Here is a 27522-nt window from a genome sequence, read left to right as displayed (position 1 = left end):
AGGTCAAAATTTTGCCTAGGCTCAATATAATTTCTGGCTCCGCCACTGGTTTTAGAACAGTAACACCAAATTAAGGATGTAGATATTGAGTTTTTTTTCTTCAATATACTATCCTTTTAATCCACCGATAAATTCCTATCTTTTGCACACATCTTCTCTTTCTAATAAACTTAATGTGATATCTTTCTCATATAACAAACAATTGTTAGTTTCTCTCTCGGACAAATTTCTATTTTTTTGCATGTATATTATTTTATTTTATTCCATCAAAATTGTTCTTTTTTTTTAAAGATCAAAATTGTTCTTTTATTTTACTGTTGAAAATTATAACAATATTATTCATTTTATTTATAAAATTTCAACTCTACAAAAAACCATTATTATAGGTAACAAATTTTGTTTAAATTTGCAAACAACAAAAAACAAACTTGATAAAAACAAAAAAGAAAAAAAAATTTGTTGATAAATATAAAAAATAATGAAAATATAATCTATTCTCTAATTATGAAACTTAATGTCTACCAAAAATACAATCTTACCCCTTCTTAATTTTTTGACACGTCATCAAAATTATATCCTTTTGTGTCTTTTGTTTCAACCTCCCTCTATTTTTTCTCTTCTATTCTCTTCTATTCTCTAATTATGAAACTTAATGTCTACCAAAAATACAATCTTACCCCTTCTTAATTTTTTGACACGTCATCAAAATTATATCCTTTTGTGTCTTTTGTTTCAACCTCCCTCTATTTTTTCTCTTTTAAAAACAAATTAAAACAAACTCACTCGATAAAACACACTAACTTAATCTTTATTTATATAACAAACAAACTTAATCTTTTATTTCCTAATATTTATTCTCTAATTATGAAACTTAATGTATACCAAAAATACAATCTTACCCCTTCTTAATTTTTTGAGTCGTCATTAAAATTATATCATTTTGTGTCTTTTGCTTCAACTTCCCCCTATATTTTCTCTCTTAAAAACAAATTAAAACAAACTCACTTGATAACACTCTAACTTAATCTTTTTTTAAAGAACAAACAAACTTAATCTTAATCTCAATCAAAATAAATTTTTCTATAATTCAACTTCTAAATATCTAAAGAGTTAAAAACAATTTACAATCTATTATCTTTCTCTAATTATTAAAGTTAATATTTCTCTAATTATTAAAGTTGATATAATTTTGTAACAAAAAAAAAATCCATTTTTTTATAGTTAATTTTGTAACAAAAACATGTAATTTTAGTTACAATAACCAAACAAAATAAATCATGATTTATTTTTATAAATTCTCTTAATTAATAGATATCAAAATCACTTTTATTTTAATTTGTAACAAAACGGGTCCTAATTTTTTTTAAAGAGCTGGTTTTTATCATGATAAAAAAATCTATAAATTATTGAATGTCGTTTTTTTTAATTCGTAACAAATTTGTCATATATTTAATTTACATTTACTAAAAATAAACTTTATGACGTACATGTGATTTTATCTCATCGTGTGTTTCTAATAAAAAACATTAATAAATACATTTCACTTATGAATAATATAAAAAATATAGGAAAAACATTTTAAACCAATACTTAAAAAAACACGGGAAAAAAAGAGTAAATAAAAAAGAAAAAAACACAAGAATTATTTTTGACAAAAAAAAAACATAGGACTATTTCTCACTTATACATATTTTTACATCTAAATTTAATCAATTATATCCAGTTGAATGATCACAAATAAGATAACTTTGAGAGAGTTACAAAATCTTTCTCATTTATAAATTATACACGGATTAGTATTTATTATGAGAAATACAACTACTTTACATTAATTTACACATCTTCAAGATTATTTCTTTTGTATAAATGATTTTCATACATTTTTTGGTTTATCTTAATGTCATAGTATAAAATTATTATTTTTAATCGTTATTCATTATTAATCATTATATCCTTTCAAAGAATGACCTATAAAAAAAACACAAGACAAACATTACTCTCTAATTAATTAGACATTAACCAATATTGTTGTACAAATCATACATGGGACAACAATCAGTCACATAATAATTAGTTAAATTGATTTTTTTTTTATGTATTGTATCTAGGCATGGCAACAAAACTCATACCCGCGAGTACTCATCCGAACCAAACTCAATTTGACGGGTTTTTCCCCGCTTTGACTCGGTTTGAGTTTTCCCCGATTTCAAAATACGGGTACGGGATGAGTAACAGGGATATAGGTATACCCACCCTGAACTCATACCCAAACTTGTCATGAATGTAGAAAATCATTTTATTTCCCCCTTTTATATAAAAACAAACTCAAACCATAAATCATTTCAGTCACACAATCAGAGTCTCAGTCTATCTGATGACACTCACTTCTCATAGTTCTCTCTATTCTGCATCACCATAGCCATGATCTATCGACTATCGTCGTCATTTCTTTGCAAGATAATGCATTGCAACATTGTGTGTGAGGTAGAAAATACCTCTATTTTATTAAAAGAATATTATCCATTGCGGGGATGAGGTGGGGATACCCGAACCCGTTGGAGACGGAGATGAGATTCGATTTCTTATCCCTATTGGATATAGGTAGGGTAGCGGGTAAGTATATGGTAGTAGGGTATGAGAACGGGGAAGATAAAACTTGTCCCCACCCGCCTCATTGCCATGCCTAATTGTATATTCTAAATAATAGTGAGAGTAATTATAATATACTAATTAGAATTTGATATAACAATCTTGCACGATATACATATTTATTGTTTATAAATTCATACAAAAAAATGCTAAAAAAATTACAAATATTTTTCAATGATATATAAAAATCACGGGGCTTATTAACGTCCCGCTATCATTATTGTGATTTTATGATTTATAATATTTTCACATATTTTTAGTCTACCACTTTATAATATTTAATAACAACTATTTCAATGATTTTATTATTATTTTCATCTTAATCATTAATTTTTTTTCTTATTTCTCAATGTAAATAATATTGTAACTTCGTTGTGACGCATAAATCACGATTTAAGGAATAGCCCGTGCGGAGCACGGGCCCCGTGCTTAGCACGGGTCTGTTGCTAGTTTTCTTTAGGGGAAATTACACTGACCTCCCCTAAGGTCTCTTTTAATGACACAAACACCCCCTCTAGTTTTATAATAGACACTAACCTCCCTCGAAGTCTTTCAAAATATATATCTCATCCCTTTTCATCTAACACTGTTACTACTCAGTTAGAAATTAAAATTGTACTGTTTTATTGATCATGGCAATCTTTCTTTACCAAACGATTGAGTATCTCTGCTTTCAATTCTTACTTTTTTTTTTGTCTCTTACTTCAAATCTATTGTTGAAGCCGCTTTCAATTGATGAAAAACTCCGCAAGAAACCTGTATAATCTTATTTCCATGTGAACAAGTTGCATAAAAAATCATCACCGTCCTGTTTATTTGGTTTTTGTTTTGACCAAACCAATCATGAACATCACCACATTTTTTTGATCCCAATAACACAATATAGAAAAACACAGCTATAGAGAACAAAAAAGTTGAGAATTAAAGATACCCAGTATTGTGTGTTGTGTGATTCTTCCTTTTGATCCCAATAACACAATATAGAAAAACACAGCTATAGAGAACAAAAAAGTTGAGAATTAAAGATACCCAGTATTGTGTGTTGTGTGATTCTTCCTTTTGATCCCAATAACACAATATAGAAAAACACAGCTATAGAGAACAAAAAAGTTGAGAATTAAAGATACCCAGTATTGTGTGTTGTGTGATTCTTCCATAGTTGAAGAGAGATGTTAGTGTTATTTCTTTTGAGGGAACTGAATAGCTAGGTATAAATTTTGGACTGGTGTTCACGGGAAAGAAAAAGAGTGAGGAAAGATGTGAAATCAACTTTTTCAAGTTTTTAACGGAATCTAAACTGCTGTTAACGGCAGGGGAGGTCTTTTTCAAGTGAGAAAATAGAGGGGAGGTTAGTAACATATACACAAAGTTTAAGGGAGGTGAGTGTATTTTTCCCTTTTCTTTAATGCATAAAAACACGTGAAACATCCTTTGAAAAAAAAACAACTTATATTTGTTATTGCGTTGCGCCATAAAAAAAAGGCTAAAAAATTATTTAACCATTTTTTCTAGAAGACGTGTGCCTGTTCCTTCGTCATTTTTTGATCTGTTTGTTGCTCTCTGCTTCCAAATCAGATGTTTTTTTGCACTCGCGAGGTATTTTCTTAATTTTCGTTTTATCTTTCCTATTCAAACTTCGTTTTCCCCCAATTATCATTCCTGATTTCACTGTCTAGGTTTCGTGCATTATATCTCTCTATTTCAGCTAATTCATTACGTTTTTGTTCAGTTTCTGTAACTTGCCTTAGAATTCCTCAATTAATTCGATTGCACAACATAATTCCTTTCTTGTTACCGTATATTTGTAATATTGCGAATTTTGATTTTAGATAGTGGGAAAAAAATATAGGCTAAATTGCACTTTTGATCCCCAGCTTTCACATACCAGTGATTTTGGCCTCTAAACTTTCAAAATTGCACTATTGGCTCCCCAACTTTAGCTTATTTTGCAAAAGTGACGTCCCCTTGATTTTGACTAGGTCAACATCGGTGTTAGGGGCCAAAATCGCAGGTTTGTTTAAGTTGGAGGGGGAAATGAAATTTAGCCAAATAATAAAACATATGTGGCATCCGACTCATTAAATTTGGTGTACGTGTTGACTTAGTTAAAATTAAAAGGAACGTCACCTTTGCAAAATGGGCAAATTGGGGGGTTAAGTGTTACTTTAAATGTTTAGGGGTTAAAATCATTGGTTATTGAAAGTTGGGGGCCAAAAATGCAATTTAGCCAAAAATATAACGCGATATCCTCCTTAAAAAATTCATTTCGGATTTGGTCCCTAATGGACATTTTATTTTCATATTAATGTCAATATTATAACTTTTTTATGTTCAATATGTGTTCAAGTGATGTCTATATATTGTATCCAGCTCTTCTATGTCCATATTATATGATCAAAATTGTGTTTGCTAGGGACCATAAACGAAACCAAATTTTTTGAAAAGATGAACACATTCTGTTTTGTTTTTTAAGGAGTAAAATGTAAAATCAAAATTCGCTATATTCTTATGAAAAAATTATGACCCTTCTTTTTATGATTGGTTATTAGGGATTATAGTCTGAATGTCTAATTCAGTGGATGAGATAATGATTCAGCCAGCGACCAAGAGAGTTAAGCTGAACGAAAGTGAAAATGAAGACAGACTCAGCGACTTACCTGACTGTGTTATCCTTCACATACTCTCCTTTTTGAACGCTAAACAGGCAGTTACAACTTCAATTCTGTCCTTAAGATGGAGGGATTTATGGAAACGTCTTCCTGCTCTTATATTGGATTCTTCAGACTTTCGAACTATACAGATATTCAACAAATTCGTGCATAGGGTTTTAACTCTTCGTGATTCCTCTCTCGCACTGAACTCTCTCGATTTCAAACATAATCAGCCTCGCATAATCAAAAGCGTTGTGAATTATGCTATTTCACACAATATCCAGCGATTAGGACTCTATGTTGGGTGTCACATTGCACAAATTCCACCTAGTGTTTTTTCATGTCAGACTTTAACCCATCTTGAGCTTTATTTTGGAGAACAAACGTTGTTTCCAAAATCTCTCAACTTGCCTTCCTTAACCAGCTTGTATCTGGGGAATTTCGCCTTTTGTGCTGACGAGAATGGACGCGCTGAGCCATTTTCCGCTTTTAACAGGCTGAACAGTTTGCGAATTTCCAGTTGTGCTGTGAGGGACACGCTAACCCTCTGCATATCCAGTGCAACACTTGTCAATTTTACTGTGCGTAGTCACTCCTATGATTTTTATGAAATTGAGCTTTGTACTCCAAGTCTTTGTACGTTTGGATTTACTGGTAAATCGTATAAGAAAATCTTTGGGAGCGGTCTTTCTTGTGTTAAGCATGTAGATATTGATGTAGAAATCTTCCATATGGATATGCACCCTTCTTTGATTCTACTCAGCTGGTTGTTAGGTCTTACTGATCTAAAATCATTGACAGTCACTGCAAGTACTCTTCAGGTACCATAAATTGGCAGATTTTGAGGCTTTATTGTTACTTTCTTTTTAAGATGTTTTTTTTTCTCTCATTTCTATGTTTTTCCACAAAATCAATTGACTTGCGTAAGACTGATCCACTCTCATCCCTTGTTGCGTAGGTTCTCTCCTTAAATTCTAATATATTGAACATGAAGCTCCCTTCCTTAGGTAACTTGAAGTTATTGAAAGTGAAGAAGAAACCACTTGCATATGGATTTCGCAAGTTGCTGATTGATATCAAGGTACAGAATATCAGGCCACGGAAAGAAGGTGCTAAGTTACGAAAATCATTTAAAGCTGGATTGGAACCATCTGCACCCATACCTGATGGAATAGTGGACTTTTTGATTCAAAATTCTCCTTTGGCTGATGTTGAAATCGTTGATTGCTCATGGCGAAAAACGCAGTCAACTTCTTAAGCAAGATTTTTATAATTGGTTTTGTTTGTTGTCAGTAGTAAAGGAACATAATTACATTAGCCAAGTAGTGTGAAAGGTTATGCACTTGTTTCAACTTGTTAGATATGGAAGAATGTTTAGCAACACAACTAGTATTACACATATGAAGGTTGCATAAATTTGTTTGTGAATGGGTTATTGTGGATTTCTTATTTGTTAAGCACTATGGATTGATTAGTTGTTAGTGTGACCACAATGAATACCAAAACTATCCTAGTGGAGAAGGCTGAAGTGGTATTCTACACAGATTTGACTAGAGCTCAAAGAATGTCAAACTGTTTTTTTGACACATTATAGACATGTCTGCAATGGTGCTAAGGTCACCTTTATTGTAGCAAACTAATTTTTCAGAACACCAACATATGTGGTTGTATCAATTTTGCAATATTAGTGCCACTTGGTGTATTTTCTGCATTATGATTATGCAGTCTGTTTAATGAACTCTTTCTGAAGGGACCTTATTATGTGCAGTTATGATTGTTTACATCTCAACAAACACTTTAACATGTAATCATATGCTCTAGATAGGGGTTTCACATTTATAGTTTAATTTGAACAATGCTAAGGTTAATATACTGGATGCAGAAAAAATAGTTCTGGTCACTAGTGTGTGTTTCGCCGCTAAGTTTTTTCAAACAAAAAATAGTTCTAGTCATTATATATGCTTACTGAAAGACTTTTGTCCAAGTGACGGACATTGACTTTCTCTCTTGGCCTCACCATTATGTCAAATAGGCAATACCTAAGATTATAGGGCAATTCGCAAAAAAAATTAAAATTGGTGTTGACTCTTAAGGAAAAGGGTATTGGTAATTCGGAGTTCGACCGCGACTCGTGACTTGTGAGGTACTTGTGACTTGTGAGGTAAGTATAGTCTGATAAAGAATTGTTCCACCTAGAAATCGAACTCGATTCTCCCGAACGATTTGTCCTTTGGTGAATCTCATTAATCATTTGAATCTAATCCTTAACAATTTTCTTTTTTCTTTTATCTAAATCTCTTTTGAACCCCTAAGAAATGCCAGAAGTTGGTACCAACAAAAAGAATATTCACTTGTGAATGCTCCAATACATGTAGTGAAGAATATGAAGCGATGTCTATAAATGAGAAAAGTGATAAAAGTCATATAGGAAAGTCCCCAAAATTGTTGAAAGACAACACAATCAACCGAATGATAGAAAGAGGGTCATGCTAACGAGTGCTTTTAGGACACTTGTTAAGAAGACAAAAAAGGAAATAATTAATGAGTTTAATGAAACAAAAGTGAATTTTCAAAATAAAATTTCCTTATTAAACATCTTAAAAGACAGAAATACCCCTTATTAAAATGAAAATAGTCAATGGTACATCAGAATTTTTCGTAATCATGTTGTGCCATCAATTTAGCTGGACAGTCAACTGTCATATTCTAATTTATGACAAGATCAAATGTCATCATGCTCCTTTATAAAAAACGTGATCATGCTTGATATGGAAATGCTGATACATTTTTTTTCCATATTTTGTTTTCCATTTTCATCTTCCACACCATGCCTTATGGTGGATCCGTCCTTGAGCTTGACTCACACTCTCACACAAACATTGCAAATTTGTCTTCAGATGCTGTTGAAGAACTCTTGAAGCATAGGCCTATTGGATTGAAATGGTGGCTTAAACTTGTTGCTTGGGAGTCATGGCTCCTATGGATTCTCTCTGGTGCTTCCATTATTTTCTACCTTTGCAATTTTATGCTAAGCTTTGTCACCATGATATTTTGTGGACATTTAGGATCTCTAAAGCTTGCTGGAGCATCCATAGCCAGTGTTGGAATTCAAGGTCTTGCTTATGGCATTATGGTATGATTCTCATACTACAGTATATAGTTTAGCCTCGGTTCAAAGTAGAGTTGTTAATGACTTGAAAAAAAAAATTCATTATTATTATATTACTAGATAAAGCCCGTGCGTTACACGGATGCGCGTTGCACGGATATCTTGAATGTTTAGTTTGTAAAAAATTCAGAGAATATATAGCCATTAACTTAGTGTAAATTGTCCAGAAAAAGAAGATATGGAGATGAATACCGAAATAAAAGATGAGTTATTTTGTTGAGTTGAGAAGAAGAAAAAAAACAATTATAACGCTCTCCAAATTCTTGTAATGCAAATGTATAAATAAACATGGGCATATTTATACAGTGTCTTCTGCAAAAGCAAATCATCTCATTTCCTTTGGCAAAGTTTGATAATGTATTTGTATATAAATGATAAATGATTTTATGATAAGAATTTTATTCATACTTCAATTGATAATAATGTTAATCCACCGTATAAGAACAAAAAATAATAACCTAAATAACAATTCGGATAAAATGAAAAGAGAAATATATAGAGCCCAAAAGATACATATATAAATACTTAAACAAAATAATGACCTAATTAACAATTCAGATAAAAAGTAAAGAGACATAGAGCCCAAAAGATACATATATAAATAATCAAAATAGAAAATTATACATCAATGATATATCAAATAACAATGTGTCAAAATGTAAACAAATAATATGATTGGTAAGAATATAATATAAATTTTAAAATTGAAGCGAAAATTGCAGATCAAAATAAATGATTGGGTCTGTCCACAACTCCACATCGGTTGTGTCTATTTTCTAGACTTGTAACTCAAAAAGGGAACTATTGTTTACTAAGAGGAAAAATGTACCATAATTTGTATGTATGCGTAAAAAATGATATCGACAGTGTTGCGGACTCTCATCTTCTTGCTAACTTTTTGATTTTGGACGTGTCATTTTTTTTTTTTAACAAAACTTTTGGACATGTCATGTTACTTGAAAAAAAAAAATCAACAATTTAATGAAATATTTCTTGTTAAAACAAAACAAATGTTCAAAGTGATTAACAACCCATTAAAACATAGCAGTATAATATGAATATTTTGATTCAAACCTAGAAAGAAGATGGCAAAATCTTTGTTCTTGGAAGGTAAAACTGTGAGTATGATGGTTGTGGCTTGTGAGAACATACCAAAGGATAATAGAGAGAGAGAGTGAGTAGAATAATAAAACTTAAACGTTTAGAATTTGATAACTAATAATGGAAATTTATTTTACTAAACAAATAATAATAAGATGATGTATGTCAATTTCCATAAAAATGCTTATAAGAAGGAATTTATTGATCACCAATATAAAATACGTTACATGATTATATGGTTAAATAATAAAATCTCACATGTGTGTGTTGCATGTATGTAAGAAGAAATGGAAAGGATGATTCTATGAGGGAATTTGTGAGGTGCCACATTGGAGTATATGCGACATAGCTAGCACAAATAAGATTAGAAAAATGCTAAATGACACGACAAATATTTTCGTGCCACACACACGAATGTGGTAACAACCTCCATATATAAGGGTTTCTCTCTATTTCTACGTTGGGTTTTCATCTTCAGATCATCCTTTTATATTTTCAATCAATATTGAGACCTCCTTTTATAACTGTTCACGTAATTAACTTAGCTAGCCATGCACTTTCTACAATGGTACTTCCAACCTCTCACCTTTGTTGTGCTTCATCGCTCTGATCTTTCTCTTGCTTAGATGAAACAATTTCATTCTTTATATGACCAAAAATGACAGCAACAACAGTGGGATGCAAAAAAAATAGTGGGATGCATGCGGTTGACGGTGGTACCAGAATCACATGCTGCCATGATTATGAGGATCAATTTTGGAGCATTTTTTATTTGCCTTTCTCTTTAATATTAAAATAATAATTAAAACAAGCCTATAAATAGTGTGTTTATAAATCAAGCATGCCTTCGTGTGTTTTGCACGACAAAAGCCTCGTGCTATATAGCACTCCTCATAAGATTATGTGGCGTAATAAACGATGAGGTGTTGACGGACAAATTTGGGGTCTAATTTAATAAAGGGAAATGCTTTAGTCTTGCGACATATATTTCACGAAATGTTCAAGATTTTTTTTGTTTTTTTGACAAATGAAATGTTCAAGAATGGCAATAGAGACAAGTTTTTTGACTTTAAATGCTGACTTTTGGTTTAGAGTGCCAATGCGGTTATTACTCCATGTCTTTTACTCCCTCCGGTCCTAAATATAAGCAAATTTAACTTTTCAGGTTCATTCAATTAATGATGTATGTGGTTCATATTATGGACCACATACATCATTAATTGAATGAATCTAAAAAATCAAATTTCCTTATATTTAGGACCGGAGGGAGTATTATTTTAATAAAGAATAAAAATGCAGTTATAAGAAACAAAATAGGATTAGTTTTTGTAAATTCTTAGGTACCTTACAGTTTAGTTGAGTATTGTCCGTGAGCTTAACTCAGTTGGTATGGACAATGCATAAAATATGCAAGGTCCAGGGTTCAAACTCCGGCCACTAGTATGCCGTAGGCAAAATTTATTCAAAATTTATTTTATATTTAAATAAGTTAATACAAAATTATGACATCACATTGAATAATTGGATGTTGAGTATATACCAAACCAGATTTCAAAAATACCATTGTGTTCACCTTATTTTTTATGTATTGATGGTGTAATTTTTTTTATACATGCATTCAATCAAATCACGCATTCACACCACATAGATATATTTTTAAATATTTTAGAAACTTATCTAAAATTGTGACAATATATAATGATTTGATAGCATGCGTGCGTAAAAAAGGTTATATTGAAGATGTATGCAAATTAAATCCAACATAAAAAATAACTTAAAAAGCTTTCAAAAACTGAATGTTAGTTTGCACAAAAAATTGAATGCTAGTCCATGATTTTTTAGGGGAAAGCTAGTACATGTGAGAAATTGAGAACACGCTCGTGATATGTTCGGGAAATTATTTTCGCTTGATATAGCACTGCTGTTTAATAAATAGGAAAATGCTATTTATCTAGAAAAATAGTATCAAGAATTTTTCAAGACACATGTGGCAAGTTTTAATTGCATGATTTATTTGTCCACTTCCTATTTTTTAACCACACCTCCTTGAATTGTGGCAAATAAAAAAAAAGATAGATAGATAGATAATAGATACGTGCATCTTGTTGTTCCAATTACAAAGAGAAAGCTTTTTTACGCCTTGTGAAAAATGTTGGTGGTAGCTGTACTATTTTATAGTAGAGAACAGCAAGATTTAGCATTTTACCTAAGTTATATCTTCAAGATTAATGTTAAACCTAGCTATGATTTTTTGATATATTCAAATTTGTCATTTTCCTAAAATAGCTAGGAATGGCAAGTGCAGTGCAAACTGTGTGTGGACAAGCTTATGGAGCCAAAAAACATGCAGCAATGTGCATCACTTTGCAAAGAGCAGTCATCTTACATCTTGGTGCCGCAGTCATTCTAACATTTCTCTATTGGTTCTCCGGCGATTTTCTAAAAGTCATAGGACAGACAGAGAGCATAGCCGTGCAAGGTCAAGTCTTCGCTCGTGGACTTATTCCTCAACTCTATGCATTTGCATTCAGCTGTCCCTTGCAGAGATTTCTCCAAGCACAGAACATTGTTTATCCCTTAGCATTTATGGGAGTTGGAGTTCTCCTTCTTCATGTGCTTCTTAGCTGGCTAGTCGTTGATGTTTTAGGCTATGGCCTTCTAGGTGCAGCCCTTACTCTCAGCTTTTCTTGGTGGATTCTTGTCTTTTTAAATGGTTTGTACATCATCCTTAGTCCAAAATGCAAGGAAACTTGGACCGGCTTCACTATTAAGGCCTTCGTAGGAATTAGGCCTTACTTCAAGCTTACAGTTGCGTCTGCTTTCATGTTGTGGTAAGACTACTTCCTAATTTTCACTCTCTGAAATATATACATACATACATACATACAATTTAGACTAGTTTGTTTTGATAATATGTATCTTATTGTAGCTTGGAGGTATGGTACAATCAGGGACTTGTGCTCATATCAGGGCTGCTCCCCAATCCCACAGTGGCACTGGATTCTATTTCCATTTGGTATGTTAACAATTTCTCTTAGAATAATGTTTCTTGTTTATTTGCCAACATGTTATCTAACCATGATAGTCCATATCTTAAACTGGGCTATGCAAGTTATGTTAGGCCTTGGTGCAGCAGCAAGGTTTGTGACAATTGTCAAAAACAATGTTTTTAATTTAAGCAACTTCCATACAAACATGTAAAAGTACATTCTATGATTGCAGCGTGCGAGTTAGCAATGAATTAGGAGCAGCTCATCCAAGAGTAGCGAAATTCTCTGTCTTTGTCATGAATGGAAATAGTATGCTCATTAGTGTAATTTTCGCCGCCATTATTTTGATACTTCGGGTTGGTTTGAGCCGCCTTTTCACTTCTGACTCTGAAGTCATTGAAGCTGTATCTGACTTGACTCCATTGCTTGCCATTTCTGTCCTTCTGAATGGCATTCAACCTATATTGTCAGGTAATACAGTTATAAGCACAACCACCGGTTTAAGTTTTTCCACACTTCTGAATCTGATCCCTCCTTTTGTTTGCTGCTCCTTGAAAAATTTCAGGGGTTGCAATCGGATGTGGATGGCAAGCTCTGGTGGCTATGTAAACTTGGTTTGTTACTATGTGATTGGTCTTACTGTTGGATGTGTTCTTGGCTTTAAAACTTCTTTAGGAGTAGCTGTAAGTTTAAACAACTCTCTTGCTGATTTTAGTTTTATATATGTACAAAGTTAGCGCCGTAAAATGAATTTAATTGTGATTTTTATAGGGTATCTGGTGGGGAATGATCCTTGGAGTTTTCATACAGACTGTTATACTAATAATTCTGACTGCTAGAACAAATTGGGGTGCAGAGGTATTCAAAACTTTTGGCCTAGACAAGAATTTATTTGTTTCATGTAATACATGAATTGTTTGTCACTTGAGGTGTGAACCAATTTATGTTGTAGGTTGAAAAAACTATTGTTCGCGTCAAGATGTTTGCTGAAAATGACACCTTGGATCAACCCTTTGCCGATGTATAGAGGCATTTCTCTTACTGTAACTTTTCTACTGCAGCCTTCCAGGCATGGAAGAACATTTAAGCAGATTAGTCTTGTTTTTGAACTTAAGGGATATTGTTTTTGGGTTTGTTCTGTATATCTTATAGGATTATGAGTTTAACCAAAGTAACTATATTTGGCAGAAAATATAACATCATAACTATAGGAATCTGCATAAAGGAAACAAACTGTATCAATTCAGCCATATAGCTATCAACAGAGAATCTATGAATATGAACCTAAATGGATAAAGTTTTAAGATTCTGTGGCCTAAAAAACATGGTTAGAGAGATTTCACTCCTAAACTAAACGGTACACATTGGAAAGTAAAATGCAAATAATGATTTTTCTAATCAATTTGTTTCAATTCCACGCTTTATCTTCTAAAATGCACCCTTCAGTCCCTATCACTTTAGAGGAACCAAATTAATCCACTTTGAACCTCTTAGTTAAAAAAGAGTTAAATAAATTTAAAACTAGGATAGTTACCGTTGAAGAAGCATCAGGAACGATCAAGTATTGAGTTGAGTGAAAGCAAAGTTAGCAGCTGCTTCATCAGACATTTTCTCAATGTCTTCGGCCAGCCGCCCAACAGGCATGTAAACAAGAACAGGATGACTTGCAGCTTTGTGAAGATTAAGAAAGTAGCCGCATCCATAAGATGTCTCAGCAACACACGTTCTATGCACACAAGTTCTCAACTCCAACGCTGATATCAGCAATGGCAGCTTCTTTCCAATCTAAGCTTTGGCTCAAATTTTAGTACGTTTTTGAGTAATCATGCATATGCGTATGCATTTATTTATTGTTCAATACTCTTCTATTCTCATGGAACAAGTTCCTAAAGGATATTTTTCAATACTTTTTGATAATTTATGTTGTATATTACTCCCTCCGTTTCAAAATGAGTGTCGTTTTAGGTGTTTATACACATATTAAGAAATACAATGATTAAAAGAAAAAGAATGGTTATTTTACCAAATTATCCTTATTAACTATTGATTATTTTTAAAAGTAATACTTTGGAAGTAGTGTGCAGAGTATTAATTGGAGGGTACAATTGAAAAGAAAAAGTTATTATTGCATTGGAAACTGAAAGTGACATTCATTTTAAAACAATTTTTTTGGCTAAAGCGACACTCATTTTGAAACGGAGGGAGTACTTTTTTAAATATAGTTGATATATATTATTATTATTTTTATAAGATGTATAATTTTTATTTTTATTTTAATTTGCATTCTTCAATCCTATAATATACATGTTATCTAAATTTTAGTTTCAATAACCATTGTGTACGTTTTAAAATTTATAAATTTGAATTTATAAAAGAATTGTGTTGTTAAAAAGCAAACTATGGTAAGGGAACTTTTAAAATTCAACTATAAAAATGTGGCAGTGTTAAATCTCTTGAAATAAAGAGTTGTCATCTATTGTGATCCTACCCGACTCGATGAAGTAATCTATGTAATTGCAATAAGAGGATATATGGTCCAAAAAAAAATGTAAATTATATACATAGAAATATCAAAGTGATAGTTTTAGAGCTCATATCAATTATGGTGCAAAATAGCAACGATGAATTTGTTCCAAAAGAATATTCGACCAAATTTTTTAGATATGGATAGTTAACTTTAGAGTTCCTTTTATTTTATATAAAAAAAATAAAGTTACTTTTATATAAAAGTATAGTGTATGGAGGCATAGATAATAGTCAATTCAATCCAATCCAAAATAAGTGTCATTTTAGCAAAATGAGTTTCAAAGGCATGACAGTGCCTTGACCCAAAAAAAAGGATATTCCCTCAAAAAAAAGGATATTCCCTCCAGTATGCTTAAGTGTCATATTGCAACCAGTGCAGCTAATGCTAGTAAGATGGTTAAGTGTGGTAATCATAGGTGATGCAATATTAAAAATGATTGTAAAAAAAAAAAAGTATATTCCCTCCAGTATGCTTAAACCCTCCTTGACTACCACAATTCACTTCATTAATGAAAACCCAGGTAAACAGCAATGCTATTAGGCTCAACAACTTTTTCATCAGAAACACGCAATATATATTAATTAGTCAATCAAATAATGCTAACCATAAAAGATCAATGTGCTGGCCGGAAAACATGGCGCATGTGGAATAAAGCAACGGTGGTGATGCATTCGTCCACTTTCGTATCGTACTACAAAGCATTTTTCAATTCGAATACACTATCAGTTGTCTAATTCAAACCCCATATAACATAAATACTACAGATTCAGACACGTGAACCCCTAATACTTTTCATCAAAAATACCCTATACTGGGATGGGCCAATTCCTGATCCAATCTGTCAGAATTGCAACATTTCTACTAATGTCTTCAATAGTATCACTTTTCAATGCAACAACTTTGTCCTCCGCGTAACTTTCTTTAGCCTCCTCAAGCAAAACTTGAAAGATTTCACATTCGACGTTGTTGGAAAGCTTTGAATCTTTGTACCCTCTGTCACAGAGATGAAGAAAGTTAATGCTGAAAGCCTGAAATATACAATAGAATTGCAAAATCAACATTCAACAACAGCAAAAAGTGCTGACATACCTTCTGCTCAGACGGTCATACAAAATGGTGTTATCAGTTTGAAGTACAACCACACAATCAAACCATCGCTCGGGAAAGAAATCACAGCCATGATAGTCCACAATATTCCCTCCCTCTTCCATAACATCCTCAAGTTCATCACACACCTACAAAAACCAAAAGATATACACATAAAACCTAATATATAAAGATTAACAAATGGTCTTTTATCACAACGGTACAAATGAAAGTTCACCATTTAGTAAATAGTATGCCAAAATATTGAAGAGTCATGAGGGAATGGTTAAGGATGGATGCAAAAGGACTAAACATTACAGGAGTAACATGACTATTGGGGGCTAGTGGATGTGCTAACAATTTGAACTTAAATTTTTATATACCTAAGGCATCGCTAACAACACCAAACAAAACAATACAAGAACGGTCTCCAGTATATAAATTGGTAGCTTACCAAATCTTCATTAAGAATGTAAGAATCAAGCTCATCATCCCAGCCATCATGCAAGTTCTTCTCTTTGACCAAATCTCCAATATTGATGTGGTTGAGCTGAGTGGCTTCAGCTAGAGCAGTTGACGTGGTTGTCTTTCCTGTCCCTGGTGTACCAGTCACCAAAATGTTTGGTTTCCTTCTCTTGATACTGTCTTTCACCATGACTACGACACACTTTCCGATAAAGCTATGGATTTTTTTTTCAAAGATTGCTGCATTGTAAAGTGATCCATTCAATTTCAGACACAAATAAATCTTTCAAAAGTATTAATCATTCATTGTAAATAAACAAATAAAAATGCTTATGCTAAGATTGTAATAACATGTGAAAACATTCCTTGTAAGTAAAATACAACAACAACCAAGCCTCATCACACTAAGTGCGGTCGGCTACATGGATCAAATTACGCCATAATGTTCTATCATAACCACATTTGGAATTCCTTCCAAGTAAAATATAAAATAAAATAAACAGGGTAGCCTCCCCTGTAAACCTGTTCACTTTGTTTGGAAATTCAAAATAAATACACAGATTTGGGTGATTCATAGGCGTTGACAGATTGTTTCTGTGCTCAATTTGGTTTGGGCTATAGTATTAGACTATTAGTAGCTGGGTAATCATACCATAAAAGTAAGGATGAGACCAATGTGTGTAGTTAGTTATTTATATGTTTATATAACAGAAAACAGTGTATCATGAGCGTACTAAGCACAAATTTGTGTAAATATCATCAGTCTTAAAATAAAAACAAAAAAATAAACGCATTGCTTAAAATTGTGTAGTCTGAAGTTCCTAAAAAGAATCTAAGCGAAAAAAATCGCTAGATTAGCTGATATTTAGATTCCACTATGCTTATTATAACATTTGTTGTGCTTTGATTTTCTTTCAGGTCAGTATCCCTATCTAATGAAATACTACGCAAGCCTGAGCACTCAATTTAGCCCAACCACGAGACTAGCCAATGATTTGGTTAAATACCAAGTTTCACATCCGTTGCCTTATCAAAACTAATCAAATGAAATTCATCTACAAGTTAACCTTAATCACTCTTAACCCACAAGATATCAATAACAATTAACAAATATCAAAACCCCTCCAAACCTAAAGACACATACCCTAAACCAAAAATAATATATGTATACTATACAATCTTGTCAAATGGTGACCATGGCAAATTGCCGTGGCAGATTTTTCGACAACCTTCATGGTCAATTTGTGAAGTACAGAAGCACCGAGGCAATGGATAACACTAGGCAATGTTCCTACTATTCTATACTAAAAATAGTATAACTATATACAACAATTTTGAAAAAGTGTAGAAAAAAACTGTCTTTATAGAAAAATATCCTCTTTGTGATAGAAACATAAGAACAGGGCTTCAATTCAACTAAGCTGTATATAGGGTTTAGAGGGAAATTAAAAATTGGACATACCAACAACGTAATGCAACTAATCAATTAACTATTTCAATACCCAATTGCATGAATTGAAAAGCAAATAAAAAAAATTAACAGATTAGGGTTTATTCATAAATCTAGGGTTTTGGTTAAGAGCAAAAATTGGGGGAAAATTGAAAAGGTAAAAGGGAAGAAGAGAGCATACCAGTAGATGGAGATGATGAAGACGGCGGAAGCTTGAAATACGGCGGTGACTGTGGGCGAGCAGTGCTGCTGAAGAGAGAGAAGAGAGACCAAACAAAATAAAATCTAGTGCAACACACACTAAGACACTACTATTTTTTGGTGGGTACCCTCACAATTTTTTAACCATTTTTTAACGGACCAATTCTGACAAAAATAAAACTTATAATCGTCTTTGATACTTTCTTATCGAAGATAAATTAGTCTTTTTATTGTCTCCATTATAAAAATGTCAAAGAGTGAATTGGGTTTTATTTTTGTCGGGATTTAATTGGTCAAATTTGTGAAGGACTAAAATGGATATGCACCCATAAATAAGTTAATTGATATTTTTTTTTTTTTGATAGAATTAATTGATATTATTTACAAGAAGAAACTTTGCTATGAGGTGATTATTTAATTTATGAAATTGAATTATTATTATTATTTTTTTGTAAATTTGACAAACTAAATTATCTATATGTAAATAAATAAAAATAAATTATTTAACTCCTACAAGATGTTTTTTTTGCTATAACTAGAGAGGGGAATATATTTTTTTCATTATTACTTACTACATCAGAGGAAGAGTAAATGAATATATTATCCATTGTTAGAAGAAAAAAAAATTGAATAATGAATTTACATGAAGAATAAATAAGTGAGAATAGTTGCTCTGAAGCCCCTAATTTTTATCTGAAGTTTTGCATGTTTTGAGCAACACAATCCCATTATTTGTATTCGAACCGAAATAAAGGAGTAAAGGGCCAAACACAAGTACAAAATTTACACGTTAGCATTTAATTCTACATTTTTTTCATCCCTAGGAGTGATAATTTGGTAGTTTGGTGATTTAAGAAGCCAAACATGTAAGTTGACAGTAAGCAGTATTATGACTACAGATAGACTGCCATGGAATGCTGAGTCTGGTTATAACCTTTTCGACACTGCAGATGCACAAGCCATACTTGCCATTCCTCTCTTCAATCACATCATCCAGGACCAAAATTTTTGTAGCACTACGTACGATGGATCATATGCTGTTAAGGAAGGTTATAGGCTATGTATGCAGAAGATTATCGAGAACTCACGCAGTCTGCGTTCTATGGGATACTGACGAGGAGGATTTGGTCCATTGTCTTTTTACATGTGCTCACGCGAGGAACACTTGGAATCTGTTGCATTTAAGTGCAGAAATACCAGCAATCTGTTAAACAGCCTGGAATTTTGCTAATATTATTATTATTTCAAATCTGTCAGAATTTTGATGCAGAAAAAACTGTGCTTGTTGCGATGGTGATATGGAGCCTTTGGAGGTGTAGAAACACCAAACTGTGGGAGAATAAGTTGATTACTGCAGCCAACGTCCTCTTGACGGCAAAAGACTATTTGCACGATTGGCTATTATTACAACAGATTGCCCCTAATCAACCTCAACATGCCGCAAAACACAAATGGTTGAAACCCCCTCAAGTAATGTTGGTTCGCCCGCACAAATTGGTGAGCAAGTAAAGTCATGGTTAAAGAAGCCGAAGCTCATGGAATACTAAAGGCACTGCAAATACCTCACTCTATGTCTATTCCTCAAGTTATTATATTTGAAAGTGATAGTAAGGTCACACATAGCCTTGCTAGAGCCTCCTTATCCTATACTAGTCCCCATGATTTCTATGATGTACTGTTATTTCTTGATCATTTTGATCACAGATGAAATTAATTAATTTTACTTCCTCTCAAAAAGAATAAAGTAATACTCTAGCAAAACATAAATAAACAATCACATTCATTCTTCAAACGGAACACGTCGTGTGTCAGGAAGTACTAGGGACCTTTTAGCAAAACATAAATACTAACATTCATCCAAAATGTCAACAGGTACTCAAAGACCTTTCAGCAAATGTAGCCAACAAGCATCGACAAAGTTTACCACTAACACTAATAAGTTTTATTGTGCAAGAAAATAACTAGTTTGGATCATTACTTCATTAACTCAGACAAAAAACATGGAATTGCAGACTCTCTTATGTAAGTTTGGCAACTGTGGGATGAGGGAGGCATTGATACCACCTTGGCTCGAGGAAGCTTCAGACTTATCCTCAAACTTCATGAACTGTCCAACTTGAGAAGCAGCCAAGTGTGCATAGCAGATTGGAGCAACTGCATATAAGTTTTTACTAATTAGCACCTATTAATCAAAATATAAATATGCACAAATAAATATAATTCTTGATAGAACTTACCGACAGAAATAGCAGTGGTGCTTCGCTGATAACTGTTGTCATACAACAAATATTTTTATAAGCTACTACATTAATTGAATATCAGAATTACAGAAACATAATTTCAAAGCAATCAAATCCAAATGTAAACTTACACATAAGATAGAGAGTGCACAAGCTCCTGTAAATCATCTGGAGAAAAGCCAATCTCATCCAAAAGAACGTGATAATGTGTTGGCCTGCTTGTACCCTGAGAACATAGTTTGATAAATAAGTACAAGGTTTGCTACTGAATTTCATGATAGAATGCAAGCAAAAAGGATTACAGATTATTATCAGAATGGTTGACAAAGATAATTTGAAGTCTTCAAGGTAACAATCATAATTATATCGTGTTAAAAAAACAATCATAATTATAACCATGTAAATCAGGCCGAAAAAAGGATTGGAGTAATGAGCAGACATAACACAAAATCACTGACATACGATATAAATTGAATTTAACACAAAGAAACACTATCGTACTAATGAACAAGAAATGAAAAACGTGTCATATATTAACCATCCCCAAATTACATGATAAACGGCAAAGAAAAAACCAGTAATCAAGATTTTGTGTATTTTTAATTCTATTTTTCCCAATGAAAATAAATATATTGAACTTGGATCAGCTTGATAGTAGAGGCGCCTAAAAGAACATATATACACATTTGATCAGAGAAAAGAAGTGATGCATCTTCAAAAATCAAACTCAGCTGAAATGAACATCAACAGAAAAAGAGTAGAAGATACTCACAATCATTCCTGCATGAGCACACATGTAGAAATCATAATTCCTAGGATGACAAATTTTGCTGTCCACAACAGTTCCTGCAATACCAAAAAGAGGTTAGCTAGACATGAAACAAATTTTATATATAAAAAAATGGAACTATGACAGACTTCAAAACAAGCTGATTACCAGGTGGCACATTGTCTGGAGATCGAGGTTGGAAGAATTTTGTATGATGATTCTTCTGAGCAACAATCACCATAAACTTGGGGTTCCAAGTTTCATCAAGAAATTTACAAGCCTAAAACTTGAAAGATTTAGATTAAACCCCCAAAAAAAAATATATTTAATGCAAATTTGATCAATTTAAGAACCTCGATGATTTGGCTGAGTTCAACGTTCAAAACTTGGTTGAACTGAGACTCACTAACACCATCCCTACAATAACATTAATTATAAGCATACATACTACTAGCAATAAACCAACAAGTAGAAGAAAACGAGGGTGGAAAATTGGGAAAGTAAGTTAACCTGAAAATGATGATATTGTCTGGTCGTCTTTCCTCAGAACTATGAAAGAAATCAAGCAAAATTTCCCTGCATATCGTAAAACCAATTCCCAAAATAAATAAACCATCAACTGAAAACTGCTATAACTCATCCAAAACACTGCTTCAGGATAGTTCAATGATCTTATGATCATGCAGAAATCATGAGAAGAGGAGTGTGCTATACAACTATAAAAACTTTGATCTTTTTTTCACACAGAAAAGTCAGTAGTTGAAAAAATTAGGATTCTTGCTTCCAATCGATCTTTGAATATTAGACCTTATCGACGTGCAATAAAACATCGGGAGCTATTAGTCGTCCTGAAATAATTTCAAGGAAAAACTTGGTTATCAAAAATAAATATACCTTATAATTCCTTCATCTTTTATAATTCCTTCATGTTCCTTATCAGACACTGGCTTGAACAAATTGTCAATCATCTCAACCTTCGAACCCTGAGTTCGGACACATGCCCTATATTTAGATATCAGGGGCCATTGCCTCGAGCTAACAACCTACATATTTAAGCATTTACATCAGAAAAATAAAAAAACATTTAGATAATGGTGTACCCATAAAATACCACCTTAGAGACATATTTTCAAAAGAACACACAATAAGAACTTTTATTACCGCAGCAATTGAAGGAATGTCAGATTGCCCAGGTGAACCATGAGAAACATCCATGCCCAAAATGAGAGTAGGAATTTTCGACACAATAGGGATGGATCGAGAGTATTCAACGCCTAACTGCGAATTCATCCCACCAAGCTACAAAAGAATAAAATCCTCCAATGTGAGTACGAAAGGAAAATACTGGTTACAAACTAGAAAATAATAATATTAAAAGAAACCAAAGGAAGAATCAATATACCTTAGCATTGATCTTCAGCAAAACATTTGTCAGATACTGGTCATTAACCCTGGTAGGAGCTATGCACTGAGTAACGATTCCAACTTCCGCAAGATTCTTCTTCTTCCATGGACCTTCACAAGTAAATTTCCAATTAATTTTTATTAAGAAGGCCATTTAACAAATGCATTAAAAAAAAGGTAAATAGAACATGGAAATATATCAAGGAACTAACCATAAAGATCAGAGTTCTTCCTCTCAGGAAGCAGACAAAGTAGAAACTCAGGTGGCCCAGGAAGTTTAGACTTAGCGTGTTCGAACATTTTCTCAACTCTGACCACAGGCGGTGCACGCCTAAACTGACCATTTTCTTCAAAGACATCAAAAGGTGGTTCAAGAATCTGCCAAAAGCAAACGAAATAGAATAGAGTTAGCCCCTTTTTATGCGTGTCAGTAAATATGCTGCAACAGAACTTACAATTCCTTTCATTCTTCCACATTTTATCAGATCCCTCACAAGTCCTCGCACATCACAGCGTGCAGAAAAGTTCACCACAGCCCAGTTTTTTATTTTAACAGGTTCTACAATTTTCTGGAAACAATATTAAATCATTAGAAAAAGAATGTTGATGAAAGCCATCAACAAAAGTATTGCTCAGATTTGTCATGAATACCTTATTATTGAAGTTCCACCTCCCATTCCTGGGATTGAAATCTTCGCCATTCCCAAACATCAACTGTATAACTCAATAGAGATAATTACATGCCAGATGCCATCAGTAGCAAGTATAGGAAACATTTCGCAATTAAGATCATCTCACTAAAGAACATGCGCAACAATATAACTATCAAACAGGAACAGAAAAATTTCTTCCAAAAGTAATGGTGATTATTTTAAAAATGATGCCAAGCATTCAAAGAAATGGTGATTATTCAATTGCTGAAAATAACTTCGCAGTAAGAGCTTTATTGTGGCTTTTTCTAGCAATATTTTGAAGAAAAATCAATAAAAGACACTCAATAACAGCGAATGAATTGAGGGATGACAAGGAAACAAAACAAATAAGTATTTTCATGAAAACAATGATAAAAGAACAATACCCTTGGAGCTTGCAAAACCCTCCCATCAACTTTTGTGAACTCAGACGTTATTGAAATGCCACAGTTACGTAGCATTCGCTCAGAGCCATAGTCGCTTGTTTTCAACGCCTGTAAATCAGCAAATAATATTCAGTGAAGTGACATTCATATGACAATTCATTAGTCAATATATATCAAAGAGACTTACATCCGACAAGACCCTCATCCGCTCTTGTGGCTTCTGCCTAGACTTTTCCACAAGGGAAGATCTTTGGAGTGTGGACAGGGCTTTGGTATAGCGTTGAAGGGATACCAAAGAGCAAAGCTAAGTAAAACACATAAATGTTCGAAAATAGTTATCAAGTATTGGAAGATAAATCTACACATCATTAGAGTTTCAGAAAGAAAAGAAAATTGAAAGTTTATTAATCCATTCACTGCTTCTTGAGAAAATGAATCGTCAACACCTAATCTACATCAAAAAATTAAAGCTGCGACCAATTTATAGATCTCTAAATGACCGAGAGACTAGGTAAATTATATCCAATAGATAATACACATTATGAGGTTAGTACTAAACTAATATAAAGCTTCAAATCTACCTCAATTGGGATATATGTGGGTCGCTTTGGCTTCCCGACATTAATACATGGCAGATCAGCTGAGTACCGCAGAGCAATTTTTCTGCGCTTGACAAAATAATCATAAACAGTGATCTCCTCAGTATCATCTTCTCCAGGAACAGCACCTCTCTTCTTCAGAGTAAACCTACAATACCGGCATCTTCATTAATAACAACATCCATTGCGAAGACAAGCAACTTCAAGTAACAATTCCAGACATTAAGAAAGTCATAAATAGATTACACAATCAACTTAAAATGGAATAGAAAAATTACAGCTGGTCTTTGCACGGAAATTCGCTCAGCCCGGTTATCTTGTACTCTTGGTTAGATGGGCTAGCCGTGATCCTCAAATTCTTCAGAGTCCTTTTAGCCTACACAATAAAATATACAAGGGATCAGGTCTTGGTTTAAACGAAGAACAATGAGTATAACAAAAAGTTAAGGAACAATTAGCAAAACAAAGGCATCAGAAAATCTGGTTACCTTATTCCAGTCAAGACTGAAAGGATCTCTCGCATTTTGATTGGCAATTAGGAAGTCAACCACAGGCCCAGGACGTACAATCATGGTTGTCGACACATCTAAACAAATTGAAAGAAGTAAAGAAATGTGACAAATTATTATTCAGATGAGAATATAGACAACAAAGGAATCAAGATCAAACCTATGTTCAGAGACAATCCACTTTGAGTGGTTCTGAAGCTGGAATGCAGCCCATTACATCCAAGTACACCACCTCCAACATCATTGAACTTCTTTGGGTCGTTGTGAAAGAAATTTTGGCGCACTAGCAGACAGCCCCTGTGATAGATATTACAAAGATATTATTACTGTTGTTATTCTATATTACATAAAAAATACATGTAGTTATTAAAGTTCGTACTGTTTAGCAGCATGTTGTCTCAAGATAATATCAAGAACCCTAATGGCTTCTTGATAACTCTCAGTTGCATGCCCCTTTAAGGCATCGGCAATGGCCTGCAGAGGAATTTTCGAAGCAAGGCTGATTTCAACTTTATAAGTCTTCGAACGGTATGATTTTCTTATCCTCTTCTTATCAGGGCTGGTGTTTGCATTGTTCCTATAAAAGGCAAAGTTAAATATCAGAAACATAAAAAACCATGAACAACACCAATTTCAAAAACCAACATCCACACGTTTCAACCTGTTTGAAGTGACATCTTCAACAACAACAGTGAACTCGAGCTTCTTATGAGCTAGAGAGCCGATTGTGAACAGAGTCTTCTCGCCGTCATAAGCAAGGTCTTTTCCATTAAGCTCAGAAACATATGTTTTTTGAACATTGTCAAGTATCTTCCTCCCAGCGCCTTTCCCTTCAACAGGGCGTCCGTCTTCATAAAACAAAGCAACCTGCACAAATACATTGTATGAGTCAACATTTAACAAAAAATTAATACATAAATGTTAGCAAGAAAACAACTGAATCATGAAATACAAAACATACACTATACTGAAAGAAAAACCCATCTGTGTTAGCAACATTCACTTCAAAGTGATTTGTTAACAAAGGCAGTTTAGTTCCCTTCGTCCCTAAGCCACGCCTAGCCATTGGAGTCTTAGTAGGAAGCTTCTTCTTTGCAAGCTCCTGTTCTATCTTCATTGGTTTAACATTAGGTGGAACAATGGGAGGTGGTGGGGGCAAATAGTCCTTGTGTCCTTGTGAACTCATATTCTGAATAAATAACACAATTATTAGTTTGTTAGGTATATTGATCATTAAATTAGCACACACAAAAACCCTAAAGCATATAACAAATGGTAGATGCAAAAAACCAAAAGCATGAAGCAGTGATGTGAAAACCCTAAAGTCAAAGAATAACGCTAAAAAATCGTTGAACATAACACAAGATCCACCACACACACGAAAACATACGACACTATTTTCGAAAATATAGGACTACATAAAGAGTAAAGCGCAATATCATAACAAATTTAGAGCAAATAAGGTTCACATTGTGAAATAAAATTCAGTTTAGAACCAAAAAAAGCACAACAAGAAAATGCTGAAAACATGTAAAGTTAAGAAAACAAAGGAAAAACTAAATCAACTGAAAACCTTAAACATTATAGAAAACATAAAACATAAGAGTAAAACATCACACAAAGAGAATCCAAAAGCATGACAAGAAAAGGATCAAACAAAAAAAAACATGCAAAGTTAAGAAAAAACTACATGAACATTACCACATTACAAAATGAAACAGAAAACAAAGAAGCTTCATCACAAAAAAACAAAAAAAGGAAAAAGATCTAGGAAGAAGAAAAAAGGTAGAGGTTGAACTAACCAAACATGTGCTTTGTTCTTACTGAAAAGAAAAACAGTGTGAAGTAACCAAAGAGAATGAAAAGAGTAAAGTGTTTGGTTTTGTAGTGAATAAGGAGAAAGATAGCATCACTCACTCACTCATTCTATTTATAGTAAAGTGATATCATGATGAATATGATTGGTACCTAACCTTCTCAATCTAACTTCAATTGCCAAACGGTAACTTAACAAAGAAGTTGAAGTTGAAGCCAAACCATTTCATTCTAGTAACAAGACATAATATGTTTTTGGTCCCTATAAATATGTCAATTTTTCGTTTTAGTCTCTCTAAAAAATTTCTTTACCTTTTAGTCCCTCAAAAGTTTTTCATCTTCATTTTTGGTCCCTCCTTTAAAGTAAGGGTCATGCTATTAGGGCACAAGTTAAGAAGCTAAAAAGTGAATTAAAATATAACTTTTGTGTTGAAAAGATTTTAAAATTTTAATACATTCAATGCACAATTACCAAGAAAATGTTTCTATGTTTAGTTTCTAAACTTGTGCATCAAGGACATAAGTTAGCATTTCCCTTAGAGTAAACTCATATTTTTAAAAAAAAATTATAATATTATAAGAATGACTGAAAAAAAAAACAATTAGAATTTTTTAACAAAACATGAATTAAATATGAATTTTTTATATTTTTTGCGGTTAAAAATTCATATTTAATTCATGTTTGGTTAAAAAATTGGATTCTAATTTTTTTTGGGAGAGATTTTTACAATATTCTGCACATTTACGCACAATTTCATTAAAAAAAATACAAAAATTTAGTTAAAAATAGGGACCAAAAGTATTGATAGTAAATTTTAC

At 32.9% G+C, this 27522-nt stretch overlaps 3 protein-coding genes and 1 pseudogene across 5 annotated transcripts; 2 read left to right on the top strand and 2 right to left on the bottom strand.

Annotated features, from left to right (window-relative positions):
• The first annotated feature begins 4077 nt into the window (after nucleotides 1-4077).
• LOC146924557 (F-box protein At4g22280-like) lies at nucleotides 4078-6728 on the top strand. The gene is made up of 3 exons (XM_085709536.1): nucleotides 4078-4245; nucleotides 5199-6121; nucleotides 6259-6728. Exons 2-3 carry the CDS (start codon nucleotides 5213-5215, stop codon nucleotides 6556-6558), a joined length of 1209 nt encoding a protein of 402 aa, XP_085565662.1. The 5' UTR covers nucleotides 4078-4245; nucleotides 5199-5212; the 3' UTR covers nucleotides 6559-6728.
• A 1345-nt stretch (nucleotides 6729-8073) lies between these two features.
• On the top strand, nucleotides 8074-13587 carry LOC146924556 (protein DETOXIFICATION 41-like; annotated as a pseudogene). Its single transcript, XR_015010194.1, has 8 exons — nucleotides 8074-8433; nucleotides 11857-12401; nucleotides 12500-12586; nucleotides 12656-12710; nucleotides 12793-13031; nucleotides 13126-13243; nucleotides 13332-13418; nucleotides 13513-13587. The product of XR_015010194.1 is annotated as a protein DETOXIFICATION 41-like (transcript).
• Nucleotides 13588-15637: 2050 nt separating this feature from the next.
• Nucleotides 15638-18419, bottom strand: AAK6 (P-loop containing nucleoside triphosphate hydrolases superfamily protein). The gene is made up of 4 exons (XM_085709535.1): nucleotides 18270-18419; nucleotides 16628-16878; nucleotides 16177-16322; nucleotides 15638-16080 (listed from the first exon to the last, which is right to left on the bottom strand). Exons 2-4 carry the CDS (start codon nucleotides 16826-16828, stop codon nucleotides 15894-15896), a joined length of 534 nt encoding a protein of 177 aa, XP_085565661.1. The 5' UTR covers nucleotides 16829-16878; nucleotides 18270-18419; the 3' UTR covers nucleotides 15638-15893.
• A 1697-nt stretch (nucleotides 18420-20116) lies between these two features.
• LOC146924554 (protein argonaute 4-like) lies at nucleotides 20117-26885 on the bottom strand. 2 transcript variants are annotated; one of them, XM_085710650.1, is made up of 23 exons: nucleotides 26691-26885; nucleotides 25850-26077; nucleotides 25550-25755; nucleotides 25268-25465; nucleotides 25049-25185; nucleotides 24868-24965; nucleotides 24658-24755; nucleotides 24362-24527; nucleotides 23968-24084; nucleotides 23781-23888; nucleotides 23354-23416; nucleotides 23158-23271; nucleotides 22915-23080; nucleotides 22701-22813; nucleotides 22460-22597; nucleotides 22193-22341; nucleotides 21809-21874; nucleotides 21652-21715; nucleotides 21467-21578; nucleotides 21302-21375; nucleotides 20661-20755; nucleotides 20527-20558; nucleotides 20117-20443 (listed from the first exon to the last, which is right to left on the bottom strand). In XM_085710650.1, the coding sequence occupies exons 2-23, from the start codon at nucleotides 26072-26074 to the stop codon at nucleotides 20277-20279; spliced, it is 2706 nt and encodes a 901-aa protein (XP_085566776.1). In that variant the 5' UTR covers nucleotides 26075-26077; nucleotides 26691-26885; the 3' UTR covers nucleotides 20117-20276. The 2 variants fall into 2 exon arrangements, with proteins under 2 accessions (XP_085566776.1, XP_085566777.1); XM_085710651.1 differs by having other exon boundaries at nucleotides 26590-26691.
• Between the last annotated feature and the right edge of the window lie 637 nt (nucleotides 26886-27522).

The sequence above is a fragment of the Medicago sativa genome, chromosome 5 (assembly GCF_051527215.1).
Source record: "Medicago sativa cultivar Bolivia chromosome 5, Bolivia_mono, whole genome shotgun sequence".
Lineage (NCBI taxonomy): Eukaryota > Viridiplantae > Streptophyta > Magnoliopsida > Fabales > Fabaceae > Medicago > Medicago sativa.
This window is presented reverse-complemented; position numbering and strand designations above follow the sequence as displayed.

Excerpts from the sequence above, each read along its gene's own strand:
- AAK6 (XM_085709535.1), bottom strand. The coding sequence starts at position 16,828 with ATGGTGAAAGACAGTATCAAGAGAAGGAAACCAAACATTTTGGTGACT. Across the intron at positions 16,323-16,627 it reads ACATTCTTAATGAAGATTTG|GTGTGTGATGAACTTGAGGA; the intron begins GTAAGCTACCAA and ends TGGTTTTTGTAG. Across the intron at positions 16,081-16,176 it reads TATGACCGTCTGAGCAGAAG|AGGGTACAAAGATTCAAAGC; the intron begins GTATGTCAGCAC and ends TCTCTGTGACAG.
- LOC146924557 (XM_085709536.1), top strand. The coding sequence starts at position 5,213 with ATGTCTAATTCAGTGGATGAGATAATGATTCAGCCAGCGACCAAGAGA. Across the intron at positions 6,122-6,258 it reads TCACTGCAAGTACTCTTCAG|GTTCTCTCCTTAAATTCTAA; the intron begins GTACCATAAATT and ends CTTGTTGCGTAG.
- LOC146924554 (XM_085710650.1), bottom strand. The coding sequence starts at position 26,074 with ATGAGTTCACAAGGACACAAGGACTATTTGCCCCCACCACCTCCCATT. Across the intron at positions 25,186-25,267 it reads AGACAACATGCTGCTAAACA|GGGCTGTCTGCTAGTGCGCC; the intron begins GTACGAACTTTA and ends TATCTATCACAG. Across the intron at positions 21,716-21,808 it reads GACAATATCATCATTTTCAG|GGATGGTGTTAGTGAGTCTC; the intron begins GTTAACTTACTT and ends ATGTTATTGTAG.